Genomic DNA, 19,399 nt, shown 5'->3' with positions numbered 1-19,399 from the left:
TGCCTAGCTATTGGCTATTTAGCCTTTATTAGACCAGTCAGGTGCCTTAGGCAAGCAAGGTGAAGCAGCAACACATCTTTGCATAATTAAATGCAGCATAAACAAATGTAATATATCTTTACGTAATTAAAATAATATTCCACAATGTGAACAAATCTAACACATCTTTCCCTAAAGTAATATTCCACAACACTATTCTACCTCCTATTTTATCTGACCCACACATTGAGGGGAAAAAAAAGTCTTTTTATTTTGAGATAACAATTCATTTGTATGTGGTTATAATGAACAATACAGGGAGATGCTGTCTGCCCTCCATGCATGCTCACCTATTATAACCTCACACAAAGCCACAGTACATGAAGGGTGTTGTTGATGCTGTAAAGAGAGAACATTCCTGTCACATAAAGACCTTTTGGCCACACCCTCTTCCTCTCACTCCCATCCCCTCTTAAGACCTGGTAACCCTTGATCTGTTTTCTAATTTCACAAATGTTCTATAAATGGAATGAGCTTTTACACTCTATTCTTTGGTCAGATATTCAGGTTCTTCTGTGGTTTGCTTTTTATTACTGTTGAGACATCCACAGCTGGTTAGTTAGTTATTCCCTTGCTGAAAGACATCGTTATTTCCAATTTGGGCTGTGTTGAAGAGACTGTAAACATTCCTGTGAGTACAGCTGTTTGCTCCCCTGCAGAAGTGTGTGTGTGTGTGTGTGTGTTTGGTCAGTCATGACACATTACGGATGTGGTGGTCAGAGGACAACTTGTGGGAGTCAGTTCTCTCCTACCATGTGGATGCCAAGAATGAAACTCTAGTTGTCAGACTCAGTGGCAAGTACCTTTATCTGCTGAGCCAGATCCCCAGCCCCCAATTCACATATATATTTAAAACTTCTGTTGAAACTGAGTCTTTGATGGTGACACATCTCTGAAATCACAACAAACAGGAAAGTCATGAGGTCAGTCTGTGCTGAATAGAGAGCTCTAGGCAACTTGGCCCACATAATTAGATTCTGTTTTAGGAAATCAGAAGGATGAAAATCACATTTTTAACCCATTGGGTGATATGTAAGTATGTTATTTCCAAATGTTAAGAGAGTTTTCATACTTAGTTTGATGGTGTTCTGTCAGTCGATATCATGTGGTATGATACAGAAAAGAGGGTCACTCCAGAGGTAATCCAGGCTCTGGGGCAGCAGGGAGAAACAATCTCAATTAACTGAGCCTCCAACAGCCATGCAAAGGTGTATTTATTGATTGTTACACAGAAGTTGTTTGGGGATAAAACAAGCTCCTCATACCAAAGACCTGATCTAATCTATATGTTTTCTAAAGGGAACCATCACACCCCTACAACCTTAGTTCTTAATGTATACTATTTGTAGTACCCAATAATACAAGTCACTCCAGATGTGCCGGGACTTTTTGTGACCAAAGTCATGCAAATACTATAAATCTTCATAAAAACAACTCTGTAGATAACAGGAAGCAATCGTTGTCTTCTACAGTTATTTCTTCACAACTAAGGAAATTTTAGAAAGCAACTATTCTGCTGTGAGAATTCTGAAGTTTACCCTCTATACAGTGAAAACAGCTATTTCATTCTAATGTTTACCCTAGATACAATGATTCTACTAATTTATCCTCCTCAATATTGTGGTTAAAGAAATCATCTGTATGGTTTCAGTTCTTATAAACTTGCTACAGTTGGTGTTATGACAGGATATGGTATATCTAGCAAGTATGAGTATTACAGACAACCACGTTCTCCTGTTCGTGAGAGTGGAGTTCTGTTGATAGAGGTTTCTGTCGCGCTGCTCCCACGGCCATTCAGTCCCAAAGAAAAACACACAAAGGTCTACATTAATTATAAACTGGTAGGCCTATTAGCTCAGACTTCTTATTAACTCTTACATCTTAAATTAGCCCATAATTCTTGTCTGTGTTAGCCATGTGGCTTGGTACATTTTATCAGTGAGACATTATTCTCTTGCTTCCTCTGTGTCTGGGTGATGACTGCAGACTGATCTTTTCAGAATTCTCTTCTGGTAGCTCTGACTATACTTCCTGCCTGGCTACTAACCAATCAGAATTTTATTAAACCAGTACAACTTACAAAACATTACTGGGTATAAGACCATTGTTTTTTACTGTTCTAGCTAGGACCTCAAGAACTATATTGAATAGATATGGAAAGAGTAAACAACCTTGTCTCATTCCTGATTTTAGTGGAATTCCTGGGAGTTTCCTCTCCATTTAGTTTGATGTTGGCTTTTGGCTTACTGTATATTGCCTTTATTATGTTTAGGTATATTCCTTGTATCCCTGCTCTCCCCAAGACCTTTATCATGAAAGGGTGTTGTATTTTGTCAAAAGCTTTTTTGGCATCTAATGAGATGATTATGTAGTTTTTATTTTTCAGTTTGTTTATATGGGGAATTATGTTGACAGAATTTCATATGTTGAACCATCCCTGCATCTATGGGATGAAGCCTACTTGATCGTGGTGAATGATGGTTCTGATGTGTTCTTGGATTCGATTTGACAGTATTTTATTTAGTATATTTGCACCAATGTTCATGAGTGAGCTTGGTCTGTAATTTTCTTTCTCAGTAATGTCTTTCTGTGGTTTGGGTATCAGGGTAATTGTAGCCTCATAAAAAGAGTTTGACAGTGTTTCTTCTGTTTCTATTGTGTAGAATAATTTGAGGAGTTTTGGTATTAGTTCTTCTTTTAAAGTCTTGTAGCATTCTGCACTGAAACCATCGGGTCCTGGACTTTTTTTGGTTGGGAGACTTTTGATGACTGTTTCTATTTCTTCAGCAGTTATAGGACTGTTTAATTTGCTTATTTGGTCTTGATTTAATTTTGGTAAGTGATATTTATCAAAAAGTTGTCCATTTCCTTCAAGTTTTCCAATTTTGTGGACTACAGGTTTTCAAAATATGGTCTGATGATTCTCTGTATTTCCTCCGTGTCGGTTGTTATATCCCCTTTTCATTTCTGATTTTGTTAATTTGGATGTCCTCTCTCTGCCTTTTGGTTAGTTTGGATAAAGGTTTGTCTATTTTGTTAATTTTCTTGAAGAACCAGCTCTTTGTCTCATTGATTCTTTGTATTTCTTTCTTTGTTTCTATTTTGTTGATTTCAGTTCTCACTTTGATTATTTCCTGCCATCTAGTTTCTTAGGTGAGTTTGCTTCTTTTTGTTCTAAAGTTTTCAAATGGTCTGTTAATTCACTAGTATGAGATTTTTCCAGCTTCTTTATGTAGGCATTTAGTGCTATGAACTCTCCTCTTAACACTGCTTTCATTGTGTCCCATAAATTTGGGTATGTTGTGTGGTCATTTTCATTGAATCTTAGGAAGTCTTTAATTTTTCTGTTTATTTCTTCCTTGATTCATTGATGATTCAAGTGAACATTGTTTAATTTCCATGTGTTTGTGGATTTTCTGGAATTAGTATTGCTGTTGACTTCTAGTTTTAAACCATGGTGATCTGATAAGGTACGTTGGGTTATTTCAATTTTTTTGTCTTTGTTGAGGTTTGTTTTGTTACCGAGTATGTGGTCAATTTTGGGGAAAGTTCCATGAGGTGCTGAAAAGAAGGTATATTCTTTTCTGTTTGGATGGAATATTCTATAGATGTCTATTAAGTCCATTTCAGTCATAACATCTTTTAGTTCTCTTATTTCTCTGTTCATTTTTTGTCTGACTGACTTGTTCAGTGGTGAGAGGGGAGTGTTGAAGTCTCCCACTATTAGTGTGTGGGGTTTAATGTATGAGTTAAGCTTTTGAAGTATTTTATTTACATATGAGGGTGCCCTTGTAATTGGGGCATAGATATTCAATATTGAGATTTTATCTTGATGGATTTTTCCTGTAACTAATATGAAATGGCCTTCTTTGTCTTTTTTGACTGATTTTAGCTTGAAGTCTATTTTGTTAGATATTAGGATAGCTACATCTGCTTGTTTCTTCAGTCCATTTGATTGATATATTTTTTACCAACCCTTTACTCTGAGATGATGTCTGTCTTTGAGGTCGAGACATGTTTCTTGTATGCAGAAGAAGGATGGATTCTGTTTTCATATCCGATCTGTTAGCCTGTGCCTTTTTATGGGTAAGTTGAGTTCATTTCCATTAAGAGATATTTATGACCAGTGATTGCTATCTCTTGTTAATTTAGTTTTCATCATTAGTGATGTTAATTTGTGCGTTTTTCCCTTCTTTGAGATTTGCTGCTATGAGACCATCAATTGTCTGTGTTTTTGTTGGTGTAGCCAACTTCCTTGGGTTGGAGTTTTCCTTCTAGTATTTTCTGTAGGGCTGTGTCTGTGGCTAGGTATTGGTGAAATGTAGTTTTGTCATGAAATATCTTGTTTTGTCCTTCTATGGTGATTGAAAGTTTTACTGGGTATAGTAGTCTGGGCTGGTATCTGTGGGCTCTTACTGTCTGCATAATGCTTGACCACGACCTTCTGGCTTTCATTGTCTCCAGTGTGAAGTCAGGTGTAATTCTGATAGGTATACCTTTATATGTTACGTGACCTTTTTCCTTTGCAGTTCTTAATATTCTTTCTTTACTCTGTATGTTTAGTATTTTGATTATTATGTGAGGAGAGGACTTCTTTTTTGGATCCAGTCTAATTGGTGTTCTATAAGTTTCTTGTTTCTTCATAGGCATATCTTTCTTTAGGTTGGAAAAGTTTTCTTCTATGATTTTGAGCAATAAGACACCAAAAGGAGATCAAGGGGATACAAATTGGAAAAAAAGAAGTCAAACTCTCACTTTCTGCTGCTGATGTGATAGTTTACATAAGTGATCCCAAAAATTCTACCGAGGAACTTCTAAGACTCATAAACACTTTCAGTAATGTAGCAGGATATAAGATTAACTCAAAAAATCAGTAGCCCTCCTGTACACAGATGATAAAAGGGCTGGGAAAGAAATCAGAGAAACCTTTCACAATAGCCACAAATAGCATAAACTATCTCAGAGTACCTCCAACTAAACAAGTGGAAGACTTGTATGACAAGAACTTTAAATCTTTAAAGAAAGAAATTGAAGAAGACACCAGAAAGTGGAAAGCTCTCCCATGCTCTTGGGTAGCTGGAATTAACAAATAAAACTGGCAATCTTGCCAAAAGCCATCTACAGATTCAATGCAATGCCCATCAAAATCCTGACAAAATTCTTCACAGACCTCGAAAGAACAGTACTCCATATGGAAAAGCAAAAAAACCAGATTAGCCAAAACAGTCCCATACAATAAAAGAACTTCTAGAGGCATCACAATCCCTGACTTCAAACTTTACTACAGAGCTACAGTACTGAAAACAGCCTGGTATTGGCATGAGAACAGACAGGAGAACCAATGGAACCAAATAGAAGGCCCGGATATTAATCCACACACCTTCGAACACCTAATTTTTAACAAAGAAGCAAAAAATATCAAATGGAAAAAAGAAAGCATATTCAACAAATGTTGCTGGCATAACTGAATATCATGTAGAAGAGTGACAATAGATCCATATTTATACCATGCACAAAATTCAAGTCCAATTGGATCAAAGATCTCAACCTAAAGCCAGACACACTAAACCTTATAGAAGAGAAAGTGGGAAGTACACTTGAACACATTGGCACAAGAGACCACTTCCTAAAAAATATAGCCCCAGCAGCACAGAGAGAAACAACTAATAAACGGGACCCCCCTGAAACTGAAAAGCTTTTGTAAAGCAAAGGACATGGTCAACAAGACAAAAACGACAGCCTACAGAATGGGAAAAGATCTTTACTAACCCCACATCAGACAGAGGTCTGATCTCCAAAATATACAAAGAACTCAAGAAATTGCTCATAAAAACAACACATAACCCAATAAAAAAAATGGAGTATAGACCTAAACAGAGAACTCTCAACAGAGGAATCTAAAATCACTGAAAGACACTTAAGGAAATGCTCAACATCCATAGTCATCAGAGAAATGCAAATCAAAACGACTCTAAGATTCCATCTTACACCTGTAAGAATGGCCAATATCAAAAAACTGATTGCCGCACCAGCACGGCAACTGTCATTTTTCTGAGCGAGGGACGTCCGGATTAACACACAACACAACTTCAGGTTCTGCAGACAGGCCTTTATTCCACTTTCTCACACAGTATATATAGCTCTCAGCAGGGGAGGCCAAGCCAGCAAAAGCAGGAAGCTCATCACCGTAACTCAATGATTTAGGGGTAAACATCCTTAGAAACATTGCTGAAAACAACAGGTTGTTCCTGGTTTTGTTCCTGTTTTCAACCAATTGCAAGAGTGCAAAACAGATCAAGTTGGGGTGCGAATGCCTGTCCTCTAGGGACCCAACAACTGATGACAACTTATGCTGGAGAGGTTGTGGGGGAAAAGGAACACTCCTGCATTGCTGGTGGGAATTTATGCTGGTACATCCCCTTTGCATGTCAGTTTTCCAATTTCTCAGAAAATTAGGAAACAACCTTCCTCAAGACCCACTTTTAGGTATATATCTAAAGGATCCCCAATCGTGCCGCAAGGACGTGTGCTCAACTATGTTCATAGCAGCATTGTTTGTCATAGCCAGAACCTGGAAACAACCTAAATGCCCCTCCATCGAAGAATGGATATGGAAAATGGAAAATGTGGTACATTTACACAATGGAGTACTACACAGCAGAAAAAAATAACACCATCTTGAATTTTGCTGGAAAATGGATGGAGCTAGAAACATTAATTTGAGTGAGGTATCCCACACACAGAAAGACAATTATCACATGTACTCACTCATAAGTGGTTGTAAACATAAAGCAAAGAAAACCAGGTTGCAAATCACAACCCCAAAGAACTTAGACAACAATGATGACACTAAGAGAGACTTACATAGATTTAATCTACATGGGAAGTAGAAAAAATACAAGATCTCCTGAGTAAATTGGGAGCATGAGGACCTTGGTGGAGGGTTGAAGGAGGGAGAGGAGAGGCATGGAAGGGATCAGAGAAAAATATAGAGGTCAATAAAAATCAATTAAAACATCAACAAAACAAAAAAGACCATTGTATCAGAGAGTTTTATAATTAACTGTAAGGTGCTGTTGGTTGTGGTGTTGTTGACTTCTGTATCCTTGTTGACTACATTGTGCTCTCCCAGCAAATACTGAGAACATGGTGTCTTTGTTCCCTGGTGTTAATGTAGCCATTCCTTTCTTTGTTAGTGTTTACATGATACACAGCTCGGGCACTCCTAATTTTCAGATCAGGAATGTTCCAAAATCTAAACATTTTGAGCACTAGCATCATGGAAAATTCCATATCTGGCAGCATAGATTTTGATTGCAATCAAAACAGGCACACTGAAAATACTGTGGAAAAGTTATCTCCAGGCTGTGTGTATATACAGCAAGTAAATTCTGTGCTTAGAATTAGATCCTTTCCTTAAGATAGCTCATTTTATTTATACAACGGACATGGCCTGTATCTTCTCCATCTTGCTACTTTTTTCCTGCTTTATCATTGTAATTGCAGTGTCTTATGAGTATCATATGTTTTAGTAAGTTCATATTCCCTCTCTCAGTCATATATTTAGACTGTATTTAATGTGGTTAACAATAGCTATGGCTTTAGTTTGTGTTACTTTTTGCTGCTGTTATGTCCTTTGTTTTATTTGAACATTTTCTACTATTCCATTTATATTGGACACATATTTAGCTTCTGCCATCAGCTCAACACAGCTGGGAAGAAGGATCTGGCAGTTGAGGAATTGTGTCCCTTGAATTGGCCTGAAGGCATGCTATTGGGGCAGTTTAATTGCTAGTTTATATAGGAAGTACAGCCAACTGTGGGCGGTGCCTTCTATAGGTGGGTAGACCTGAGGTTGGTAAGAAAGCTGAGCAAGCCAGTAAACAGCATTTCTCCATGGCTCTGATGTAGTACCTGCCCCTTGATGACGCACTTAATCTTTAAGCTGAAATGAACCCTTCTGTCCTTGGGTTGGTTTTGGTCAGCTACTAGTCAGGGTTCTCTAGAAGAAGAGCACAAGTAAGATGAATACATATGTCCATCCGATAAGGCAGTCAAGAAAGTTCTTCAGCAAGGCTCCTTACTCAGGTGATTCTGATCTGTGACTAGTTGACATTAACGTCAACTGTAATGGTCACAGTAATGGAGATGCGAACTAGAACAGCAAGCCTAGTGTACTCATACTTGTACCTACAAAGGTCATCCTTCACAATTATGGCTCATTACTTGTTTATTTTCTTTATATCTGCAGTGCCTCCTTCAGACATTCTTTTAGTGTAGGTCTGAGGCCTTAAATTCATTTGTTTGTTTATTTTTGTCTTTTGTCATCTGAGGCTATCTGGATTTTTTTTCCATCAAGAGAAAGGGTTATTTTCATTGAATTTTGGGTGTGTTTTCTTTCTTCCCAACATCATTTGATAATGATGTGCCTGTCTGACTTCTAAGTTTTCTGATGAGGTGTGCTTTTATTTAAATAGTTTTTCTCATACTGACGAGGTGTTATTTCTCTCAGTTGCTTTCAAATTCTGTTTGTTTCCAAATGTTTACTGTGAGTCTGTATAAATTTCTTTGAGTTTATACTGCATCAAGTTGGCTCACTTCTGCAGTCTATTGGATAAATAAATGTCTTTGGCAAGCAGCAGAACTTCACAGCTACTTTTCCTATGAGTATTTTGTTTCTTTCTCTTCTTTTTCCTGCTGCAATTCCAAAGACATAAATGTTAGATCTTGTACCATAGTTTTCTGGTCTTTGAGAAATGCTCTTTGTTGTGTGTGTATGTTCGAAGTGAGTTTATACTTTCTATGTCTTTTGTCCTTATGTTTGCTGTTGTTTGTTTGTTTGTTTTGCTTTTTTTTTTACTTCCCCTTCAGTTCCACTATTGAGCCCATCTGTTCAGTTTCTATGTTGCATAGTTTTTCTTTTGGGTCTAAAATTTTAATCAGTTCTTTATGGCTTCCTTTCTGAGATTATCTCTTTCCAGGCCCTTCCTAGAATCCTTGAGCTGCCCCTCTTTCCCCTTTCAGACTGCTCTGATACCAGAGTGAGAGGTGAGAGGCACAGGGGGGATGAGTAGCATTGAGTGCCCATTACAAACGGGTGAGACTAGAAGTCTAGGTGCCCAGCTTTCCCTTTGCTGGGACAGATAGGTGTGTGGCTTCCAGTTTTCATGTGGTATCTGAGAAAGCAGAATGGTTAGTATATAACTGTTGTCTGTCTTCCCTGGCTGCGTTTTACCTTGTGTGTCTCTTGACTAGAGAAAGGTCTTGCTAAACTTTTTTTTAAAAAAATTATGGGTGAGTTTTGCCTGTGCCTGTTGCACCTCTGCTACGTGCTTCTTTCTTACAATTTAGGTTGGGTTCATTTAAGACAAAGGAAATCCAGGAACTCAGCTGTGGTATTCGGTGGCTCCCAAGAACTTGAACCATTCTGCTACCCCTTTCCTGACACTCAGAATTAACTTGTGCTCACTTGTGTATTATGTCCAAAGCTTTTAGTCTTACTTAACCGAGGGAATGTTATGGTTTAAATAAATCACTGCAGTTCCCTGAGGGGCACAGCAGCAGGCCCCAAGGGCCATGCAGTGGGTGTGAGATAGAGATGGATAGGCATGCCATGCAGGGGAAAGGAGAAGGGGGAAGAATAGAGAGAGAAAGACAGAGGAGGGGAGGGAGGGAGATAAGAATGGAGGGAGGGAGGAGAGGGACAGAGAAGGAGAGGAGAGACGGGAGGAGCCACGGCAGCAGCTACCTCTTTGGGAGAGAGACAGAGAGAAAAGAATTTCAAGCTGGAAATGAAAGGAAGATCTGCTTGCCTCGGTGGATGGGGGAGGGAGTGGGTGGGGCTTGTCTCTTAAAGGAACAGAACATTATAATAAAAAATAATATTTGTTTATAATATAAAGGTGGGAAGTTAGACACAACAGGTTAAAGGAATTAGGATGGCGGATTCTAACAACTGCTTCCTGTTTATTTGTGGGCATCACCTTAGGGGGGAGTACTTGAGAAGACTGGGTGCTGGTCACATCCTGGGGTAGCTGAGGCTTCTTTGCTTCTGTCCAGTATTTGTGGTCCTGGAAATGTCTGGTGTCTCTTACACCTGTTTAAAGTATTGGCAGAACAGAGGACAGAGTTAAGTTTAGGAAAAAAAAATTTAGGACCAGGGAATTGAGGGGGATGTATCTGACTGTTTAAGGTGGATCCTTCGACTCCCTGGAACTCATAAGAATTTTGGGGGTTGTGAAAACATAAGTTTTAAACAGCAGCATATTTATATCAAAATTACTGTGACAGATATTTTTTGCATAATGAAAATATGTTTAAGACTATGAAAGGCAGTATGAGAGAGAATATCTTATGAAATTTGTTTGGTGAGGCTGTCCTTTTAAATGACAAAACCTTTCAGCTGTCAAACTGCATCAGAATCTTTAAGAAGGATAAAAATTGTACTTGAGTTATTGATTAAGAAATGACAAATAACTTACTTGGCTGGCACCTAGAGCTACTCCTCAGGGTCCTCCATGGTTGCTGAGAGTCATATTTACCTTTTGCTGTTTAGCACAAGGACTGCCAGGCTCCAGAAGATCCTATGGGCTAAGAAATCTGTAGTAAGACAGGCCTACCTTGACCTGAGCAACTAGGCTGTCGATTCCAGCAATTCTGTCCACATCTGGAGATCTTCAGTTTAGATGAAAAGCAGTTTTGCCTGGTGGTCAGTGCTTGGCAGTTGAAACAAATTGCAGATAGATGTTGTTTTGGGAAGTAGTAGAGTGTTGCTGCTAGGAGCTAACCTGTCTCTTTTGGTTATGAAAAGTCTTTTAATAACTAAATATCTAAATGCCATATTCCCCAGCTCTCTGAGCAATTGAGGGCTGTTTATCAGGTATAACTACAGTATAAAATCTGCCTGGAGATTCTATACTCCAAGCTTGACTGTACTGGCTCTCAACAGGTCAACCAGGGTTGAATTAAGAGATTTAAAAGTACATACCAATTAAAAACATGAGACTTATTGCTTTGTAGTCTGGAATGAGATATAATGAATAGACAGTTATAACATTTACAGTAAACACGGGTGTGTTTAAGTTCCATGGATGTGCACACACGCACGTGCTCACACACACACACACACACACACACACACACACACACACACACAGTGAACAGGAACTAGGTAAAGTGGACGCTTTGGTGGGCCCTACCAAAGGCATGCTGCTGGACAAAACACACATGGAAGAGTTCCCAACGGAGAACTAAGCAGGGAATACCTCAGTAAAGATGGCAGGACTTGGTCCCCTGACCTGGCTCTCAGTTAAGGTGGCAGTGAAGTCACCTGACCTCAGTCAAAATGGCAGTAGTCACGTGTTGTATGGAAAAGCCATTACTTTTTGAGCTGCAGGAGTTTTAAACATAATAACAAGAAAGAGCTAGAGGCGTGATCTGCCTCATTGCCAAATGGCAGGGGTAGTTTGAGGAAAAGCAGAGCCAGAGGGACACCGGCAGAGCATTTACAGGTGGGGGGCTGATATTTTGAGGGTTTATACCGTCTCTGAAAAATGTGAAAAACCATGAAAACAGTGAATGAACACCACAAGGCCTATAGGAAATGTCTTTTCTCTAAAGGTGGGGTGTAAATGAAGTCTGACTGGCTCTGGGTCCAGGTGACTCAGAAACCAAAGGCTAGAGGCCACTCTGAGCCGTCTCTCATAGTGGGGACCACTTATGAGTGATCCGAAAGAAAAGAAAAGAAAAAGGAGAAAGAAAAATTCAAGGGACTCCCAGTCTCCAAATCAAATGCACCACATAGTGTGTGCAGTGCTAGCGTGGGAGGACTGACCCTGGGTCGTCCAATCACATTTTTGAGCTATGGGAAACAACCAGAGATGAATGTCAGCAAAGGGCTCAACCATATCCATGAAGGCTATGGTTGGGAGCTGGAAGGGGAAAACTCACCACCGAAGCCTCTGGTTTGCATAGAGGTCAGTGTTCAGGCAGATAGATGTGCAGAGCTGTTGTAAAGAAACCTGGTTCCCGAGTCCAGCATTCTACATGTCCTCAGCTGGCCCACCTGCAGGTGGGAGGGAACATGGAGAGCCTGGCCCAGTCATGAGCACCAAATGTTACCGTTTAAATAAAACGTTGCAGTTCCCTGAGGGACACAGTGACAGGCCACAAGGGCCAGCGGGTCCCAGGCAGGGAGCCGCACAGTGGGTGAGAGACAGAGAGGGATAGGCATGCCATGCAGAGTGAGGTTAGATATTTATTTAGTTTTGAAGGGGAAAGGGGAAAAGAGCAGAGAGAGAGGGAGAGGGAGAGAGAGGAAGGGGAGAGAGAGGAATTGGAGAGAGGAGAGGAACGACAGCAGCAGTTACCTCTTTGGAAGAGAGATGGAAAATAAAAAAACTCTGGCTAAAAATGGAAGAAAGATCTGCTTGCCTCAGCCAGTGGGGGAGGAGTGGGTGGGACTTGTCTCTTAAAGGGACAGGACACACCATTACAGAAAGTAAATCAGCTCCATCTCTGGAAAGATTTGATGGGGTTTTGTTTTGTTCTTTTTTAATGTTTCTGATATCCTGATAGTTTATTTTCCCAGTATCTCTATAATGATAAACTTTAGTTACCTTGTTTTAGAAGACTTTATAGTAAGATTAGTCCATCAGTCACCAGATGCTATATAACAAAACTAACGTGGTTCATTTAATTTTAGTCAAATTTAGTAAAAATGATCTTGTATTTTGCTATGAGTTTTTCAAAAGTATTACCTTAAAAATTACTATCAAAATTTTTATTTCCAGTGCATCTTAATGATGATAACAGTCTTAGAGTCGTTAGTTTCATTTTAAAGTAATATAATTGTTAATGATTTCACTAATAGTAGGTAAGAGCTATATTTATTTCCGGTCAAAATAGAAATGCACAGTCAGAGAAGTTTTAGTATATAAAATTTTCAGCATAATGTCTCATTATCTTATTTTTATAATAAAATAGTAGATGTTTAAACTCTTACTATAGAGTAGATACTGTCAGCAGTTAAGGATCTGGTTTTGTTTTCTTTCTTTGGTCAGCAGTCTACCGTGAAACAGGCTGTGTGTCTAAGACTGTAATCCTTGTTATTGCATTAGTCAGTTTGAGTTCTTTATTTTCTCTGTTAAATTAACTTTGCAATAATATCAACCAAGAAAGGACTATAGACAAGAACTTCTGACAGTGTCTTTCCAGAGCAAACCTTCACAGACTGTAGCACTCTCCAGCTCCAGGTTTCTACTTAAACACTGTAACACTGCTTGTCTGTGGGCTGGTGTTACTGGGAGAGAGGGAAAGAGATCTTCCAGGCATCTTAGCTACTTACCTTTGTCTCTTGGTTCCTACTGTTCATCCCACTGATGGAGAATAAGACAACTACTACAGTTTAAAGCCATATTTGAAGCAAACTTTAAATATGGCCAGGTGGATGGGTTCTATCTAGGTCCATACCCAGTTTCCCAAGAAATGGCCCAGAATCAAGTATTACAAGGGCTTAAGAAGGAAAACCTTCATTGCCTCTTCCATCAGGTCCAGTCAAGGGCAATATCCTGACATATTTTCTACATCTGTACTTCCTGACCGTGCCCACCTGGGTCAAATAGCCTCCAGCATTTCAGGAACTATCTGTCCTTGGGCAAGGGACTTGCAAATCAGAGGAGGCATTTTTGTTTCATGAATCTCTAAGGCACAGTAGTTAAAACTTAAAACAGGACTCTCACATTGCGTGAGTGTCCTGTTTATCCACCCATCAACTACCTTCTCTGATACTAAGGTTTATTGCTGATGCTGACCTCCACCTATAGGCAGCTTCCAGGGCTTTCCTGACTTCATAGAGAAAATGATGGCCTCACTTCCCCAGGCTACCCTGGTGTCAGATATGCCATTCTTTTCCTCCTCTCTGATGAAGAATGTAAAACATGCAAGGCTGTTGTTAAAGTTAAGTAGTTAACTGTAACTCTTAGGTATTGAAAGCAGGTCAGTTGCGGTGTTTACAGATTAGTTTGGGCAGTGTTGTAGTCGCTGTGGGGAGACACTGCTTTATGTGCTTCTCGGGGCTCCTTTCCATCATGTTCTGTATGGACTACCTTTTGTGTTTAATTAGAAAAATTTGGATTACTAGTTGAATTATTTACACTTTCATCTATAACACCCACCTTAAAAAAAAAAGCCAGGCATGGTGACATTCATACCTGTAATCCCAGAACTCAGGAAGTGGAAACAGGAAAAACTGGGGCTTGCTCAGCCAGTCTAGGTGTATTGGGAGTCCTAGGTCCTGTGAGAGAGAATGTTTCTGGCCACTACATTCACGCACATACACACCAAAGCAGGGGCAGGATTGAGTATTTTCTACTGCTAATGCATTAAGACTGAATAATTTTAGTTGAATCTGTTAATCTTCTGTCTTTTGATAAAAGTCTGGGCGATAGTGTCTTTGACTGTGAGATTCATAGAGGGATGAATCCTTTTTACATCAATGAATTTAGCTTCGAATAACATTTTTTCTTCCTTAGTGACTGGGAACTTTGCCAAAGCACCTTGAACATGAGGAGTCTATGGATAAATGTAGTCCAAGTGTTGTAGGAAGAAAGTGGCCTGTGCAAACCATGGAGCCAGCTTCCCGGGTGGCAAAGCCTGCCCACTAGTTACAATAAACCCTGTGATTCCTTGAGGGGCCCTGGGTGACAAGGGGCACAGCACTAGTTACAATGCTGAAAATAAACCCTGTGGTTCCCCGAGGGGCCCCTGGGCCACAAGGGGCACTGGATTCCAGGCAGGGAGCCATGCAGCGGGTGAGAGACCTCGGTAGGGCAGCCAGTCCCATGAGGAGCCACAGCCTTGGCGGGTGAGAGACAGAAGGATAGGCATGCCTACAGAGTGAGGTTGGATATTTATTTAGTGGGTTATGGAAAGAAAGGGGATGGGGAGAAGGGAGAAGAGCAGAGAGAAGGGGAAGGGGAGAGGAGTGGGGAGAATGGAGAAGAGCAGAGAGAAGCAGAGAGAGAGAGCAAGAAAACCAGAGAGAAGGGGAAGGGGAGAGGAGTGAGGAGAAGGGAGAGAGGAAGAAGCTGCTTCTTTGAGAAAGAGAGATGGAAAGGAAGAGACTTGGGCTGCAAGCAAGAAGAAAGACCTTCCTGCCTCAGCTGATGGGGGGAGTGGGCGGGGCTTTCTCTTAAAGGGACAGGACAGACCATTACACTAGTGATGTTTCAAAGGCCTTTTTATAATGTCCTGTACTTGCCAACTCCTCCAAGCATTGTGTTCTTCCCTATTTCAGTAAAAGGATTATGTTATTAAGGTTTTAAAATAATGTATAAGTAATATGCATTTTTTAATTTATTGCCAATGTAGCACATATATTATTCATACATTTCTATTTAACTAACTGTTGTTTTTTATGGTATTATCTGTTTTGAATGCGGGCAAGGGCAGTACATGCACTTGTGGAAGCCTGAGGTCAACACGGGGTATCTTCCTCTATTGCTCTCCACTTTAGCCTTTGAGGCAAAGTCTCCTCTGGAAACTAGGTGAATAAACAAATAGAAATAAAAAAGGAAGGCCATGACTGTGCCTAGGTCTGGTGGAGGAGGAGGTTTATGGTAAAAGAGAGAGCATAGCCAGAGACAGGGATCTGGGGAAGCCCAGAGTGAACATGGCAGTGATGAGGACATGAGGAAAGGGATGAGGGAAAGGGGACAGACAGCCAAGGGTTCAGGAAAGTAAAGGACACACAAAAAGGCCAGGTAACAAAAATGTCTGGATTACATAGGGGAGAGCCTCTGGGGGAGGGACAGCCTAGCCCCTGGGCTGGAGAGTTCAGAGTAGAGGGTGGAGGCTACCAGCCATGCCCTGTAACAGTTCGGAGGGATGCTGGGAAAATCTGGTGGCCAAGTTCACTTTGATATGTTGAAATGACACCCCAGTTAGCCATTTATTCCGGGTTTGAGACCTAACACTGAGGTTTATCAATTAGCTGACTAATCAATTAGGACTGGCTGGCCTGCGGCAACTTGGGGTTCTCTGGTCTTTATCCCTAGCATGGGAATGGCAGGCATGTGCTGCCATGTCTGACTTTTTACACGCATGCTGGGAATCTGAACTCAAGTCCTCATGTTAGCTTGGGAAACACTTAGCCCACTGAGCCACCTCCCTAGCTCCTGGTGTCTGCTTTTTAAATCATTGGTACCTTTTATAATTCTATGCATTTTTTTGTAATCCTCTGCTTTGTACGTCCATTTAAAATTTTCTCAGAAATTGTAGGGATCTTGTGCTTTTTCTCATAAGTTCTCTCCTTTTGCAGCATCAGCCACTATGTGATTGTCATGTGTATCACCATCTTTCTGGTATTTCTTAATGGCCTGGCACAATTGCTCACAACAAAGAAACTCCAATTGTATGGCAAATCCAAAAGGCATCTCCTGTGACATTAATAAAACCATCAGTGAACATCTGCATCCTGAGTCTCCTTAAAGAAAAATCCCACCAAGGAATCAAGAAGATGGATATTGGACCAGAGAGATGGCTCAGTGGGTAAAAGTACTTGTTGCACAAGGCTGACAATATGAGTTTTATCCCTGGAATCCACGGTGGAAGGAGAAAAAAGCTCCCAGAAGTTGTCCTTTGGCCTCCATGTGCATGCTACATAGAATAACAGGTTTCTGTAGGACATTGCCAAGAAGCTTCTTTTCTCTCCAGGTTTTGCAGGATTGAAATAATGATTATATCTTAGAACAGTATAAAGTATCCTTCATTTTCTTTTTTTTTTTTCTTATTTTATCTGGCACTTTTCTTGCAGTAATGTTTGAGAACACCTGCCGCACTTTGCTCCTCACGGTGCAACTTCACAGACACCCAGAGGGGCTCGTGCCCCTGTGCGGTGGTACTGACACTCTCCAAAGTCATCACAGTGGAGGGACTGAATGGAAATCACCTGTTAGAACATAGACAGCTGTCAGCCCCAGCACTGGGCTGCTTTTGTGGGAGCTTTGACTGCCTGAGCATGAGCTGAGTAAGACACGTGGGGCTGCAGTCTGGGGCTTTCTGAACCGCAGTGGAAAGCTCTCTGCTCAGCTTTGCCCTGTGTGTGTCCTCACTAAGTTGGCCTCTCTGTGCTGCTTCCAGGACTCTCACAGCCAAGAGCTTGATGAAGCTCCATCTTTACCTTCTGTCCATTCCTGGGTCACCTTGGGATTTCTGTGCACTCTATGGCTTTGTTGGTTATTGTTTCAATGTCAGTCCCCAAATCAAAGGCTGTAGTTTCATGACAGTATCATAAAGACTCAAATTTAAGTTGATACTCTTTTTTTAGTCTTGATATTTTAACAAGACCAAAGACCTTCAGCCATCGCACTAGATTTAACTTTGCCTCTGTGTATTCTAATAAATGAGGTAATTTGAGAGTAATTTTTATTTGGGTTTCCCATACAGGACCTATATTGTAGGGTGTCTATAGAATTCTGTTTAGTGCTTGGGTCATATTTTGCTGGTATGAACCACATTTTGAAAAACAACTGCTTTTGATTCAAGTTATACTATTACTAGTCTGCTATCATGAGCAGAAAGCTCTCTACAAATTACTAAATTTTTCAAATTGGAAGGTGAGCAAGCATAATTTAGAAAAGTAAGCTCAGCTGAGCAAAATATTCTTCCATTTCTACTTATGATAAAGTCATAATTTATTTGCCTCCTGATATGTCAGTGAATGCTTTATAGTATATTGAGAGAAAAGTGCTGGTCCTAATGGAGGCTGTAGCATCACTGTGTAGCAGTCTAGTTGGCAGCTAAGGAGCTGCAGCAGCAGTGCTAACACTGCCTTCCTAGACCCTCAGGTAACTTCTCATCCCACTGTGTAAACACTTTCCATTTACCTTTGTGAAATTTGATTTGCTTTCCTCTTCTGCAGAGGAATTAATGCATTGTTAAAGGTTTATTTTAAGTGTGTGCACACACATGCATACACATGTGAACACAAGTGTCCTCAGAGTCTGTAAGAGGGTGTTGGATCCTTGAAGCTGTAGTTACAGGTTGTGAGATACCTCAGATGGGTGCTGGGAACCAAACTCAGGTCCTTTACAGATACTTTTACCTTCAATATGTTAATATACCTAAGATAGCTAAGAATATGTGATCAGTGTTTTAATAGTCACTATACTTGCTGAAGATAAGTACTATCTTCCAAGTTTGAAACAAGAAAAATAAAATTCATTTTCTTTATGTGTCTTAGTTTACTTTTGCCCTATCCTAGAAATTATTGTAATTTTCTGTAGCTTATAAAATAGACATTTCTTGTACCACTTCAGCCGGGTGATTGAGGTTAGCAGCAAGAGTGAAAGCTGTGCTGACAGTATGTACACTGGGTGTGCCGTGAAGAGAGTGACACCCTCCTCTTGACCATTCACTACCCCTGTTCCCATGAGAAAAAATGCACATGTCTCAATTCAGGAAGAGCTACAAAATATTCTACAAAAACCATATGGGTAATCCTCAAAACTGTCAAGGTCATTCATCAAAAATGAGAAAAGCCTAAGAAGCTGCCAGCAGCAGGAACAGTCTAAGGAGACATGACTACTAAATGTTCTCCCCAGTAGGATGCTGAAGTGGGGCTAGCTAAGGAAGTCTAATACAGCGTGGATGTCAGTACTTCATTAACTATGAAAATACACCTACTGATGAGGTGTTAAAGTGGAAGCTGAGTAAGAGACTCTGAGAGCTCTACCATCTTGCGAATATTTCAGGAAACTTTGAAAATAAAAATATTACTTGTTTTTAAATTTCTGTTCTCTTCAAAAATAGCTGTACATAAATGCATGTGGCCCATTAGATGATGGGGTGGGGGAAAGCAACGTGTTCTGTTGTTTCTCTCGTTTCCTATTTCTCCCTGCCCTTGTTTCGCGTCTCTTCAGCTCCCATCACTCAGGCCTCTTTGTCATTTGAGTACTGACTCAGCATGTATACTAATGTGGTTTCTTCATGACTATCTGTATAAATTAGTATAAAGTGTGATTGTGCAGTGGGCAGCTGAGCTCTTGCTCAGCATTCTCTTCTGGGGGCAGCTGTGGCCTACCTCAGCCTGGGGCCTGTAGGAATTATATGGATTGCTTTGTTTGTCTCTCCCCTTACAGTTGACTGATTTACTAGTGCACATCTGACTCAGGTCAGGTCAATTTGAGTCATTTGCAAGATGTTGAAGCTTAAATGATGAAATTGTGTGATGGGTGTGAGTGTGTTCATGTATATGTCTGTGCATCCAAGAATTCATGAAGGTCAAAGGTCAACTTTGGATGTCTTTCCTCAGGATCTGCTGACCTTATTTCTTGAGACAGGGTCTCTCATTGGCCTGAAC

General features: G+C 40.3%; 1 protein-coding gene across 5 annotated transcripts in view; it reads left to right on the top strand.

Annotated features, from left to right (window-relative positions):
- Positions 1-19,399, top strand: part of Pign (phosphatidylinositol glycan anchor biosynthesis class N) — a 148,145-nt gene that overhangs the window by 110,833 nt on the left and 17,913 nt on the right. For 3 of the 5 annotated variants that reach the window (XM_048443860.3, XM_085688423.2, XM_048443859.3), the window contains one exon: positions 16,358-18,270. The exons of 1 other annotated variant lie outside the window; for it this stretch is intronic. In XM_048443860.3, coding sequence (XP_048299817.3) covers positions 16,358-16,481 — 124 coding nt within the window. In that variant the 3' untranslated portion in view covers positions 16,482-18,270. Of the gene's footprint in view, positions 1-4,685; positions 6,968-16,357; positions 18,271-19,399 lie in introns of those variants that run through there. One more of the 5 variants, XM_085688425.2, reaches the window with a different exon arrangement.

Source organism: Myodes glareolus, chromosome 5 (assembly GCF_982192425.1).
Source record: "Myodes glareolus chromosome 5, mMyoGla1.1, whole genome shotgun sequence".
NCBI lineage: Eukaryota > Metazoa > Chordata > Mammalia > Rodentia > Cricetidae > Myodes > Myodes glareolus.
This window is presented reverse-complemented; position numbering and strand designations above follow the sequence as displayed.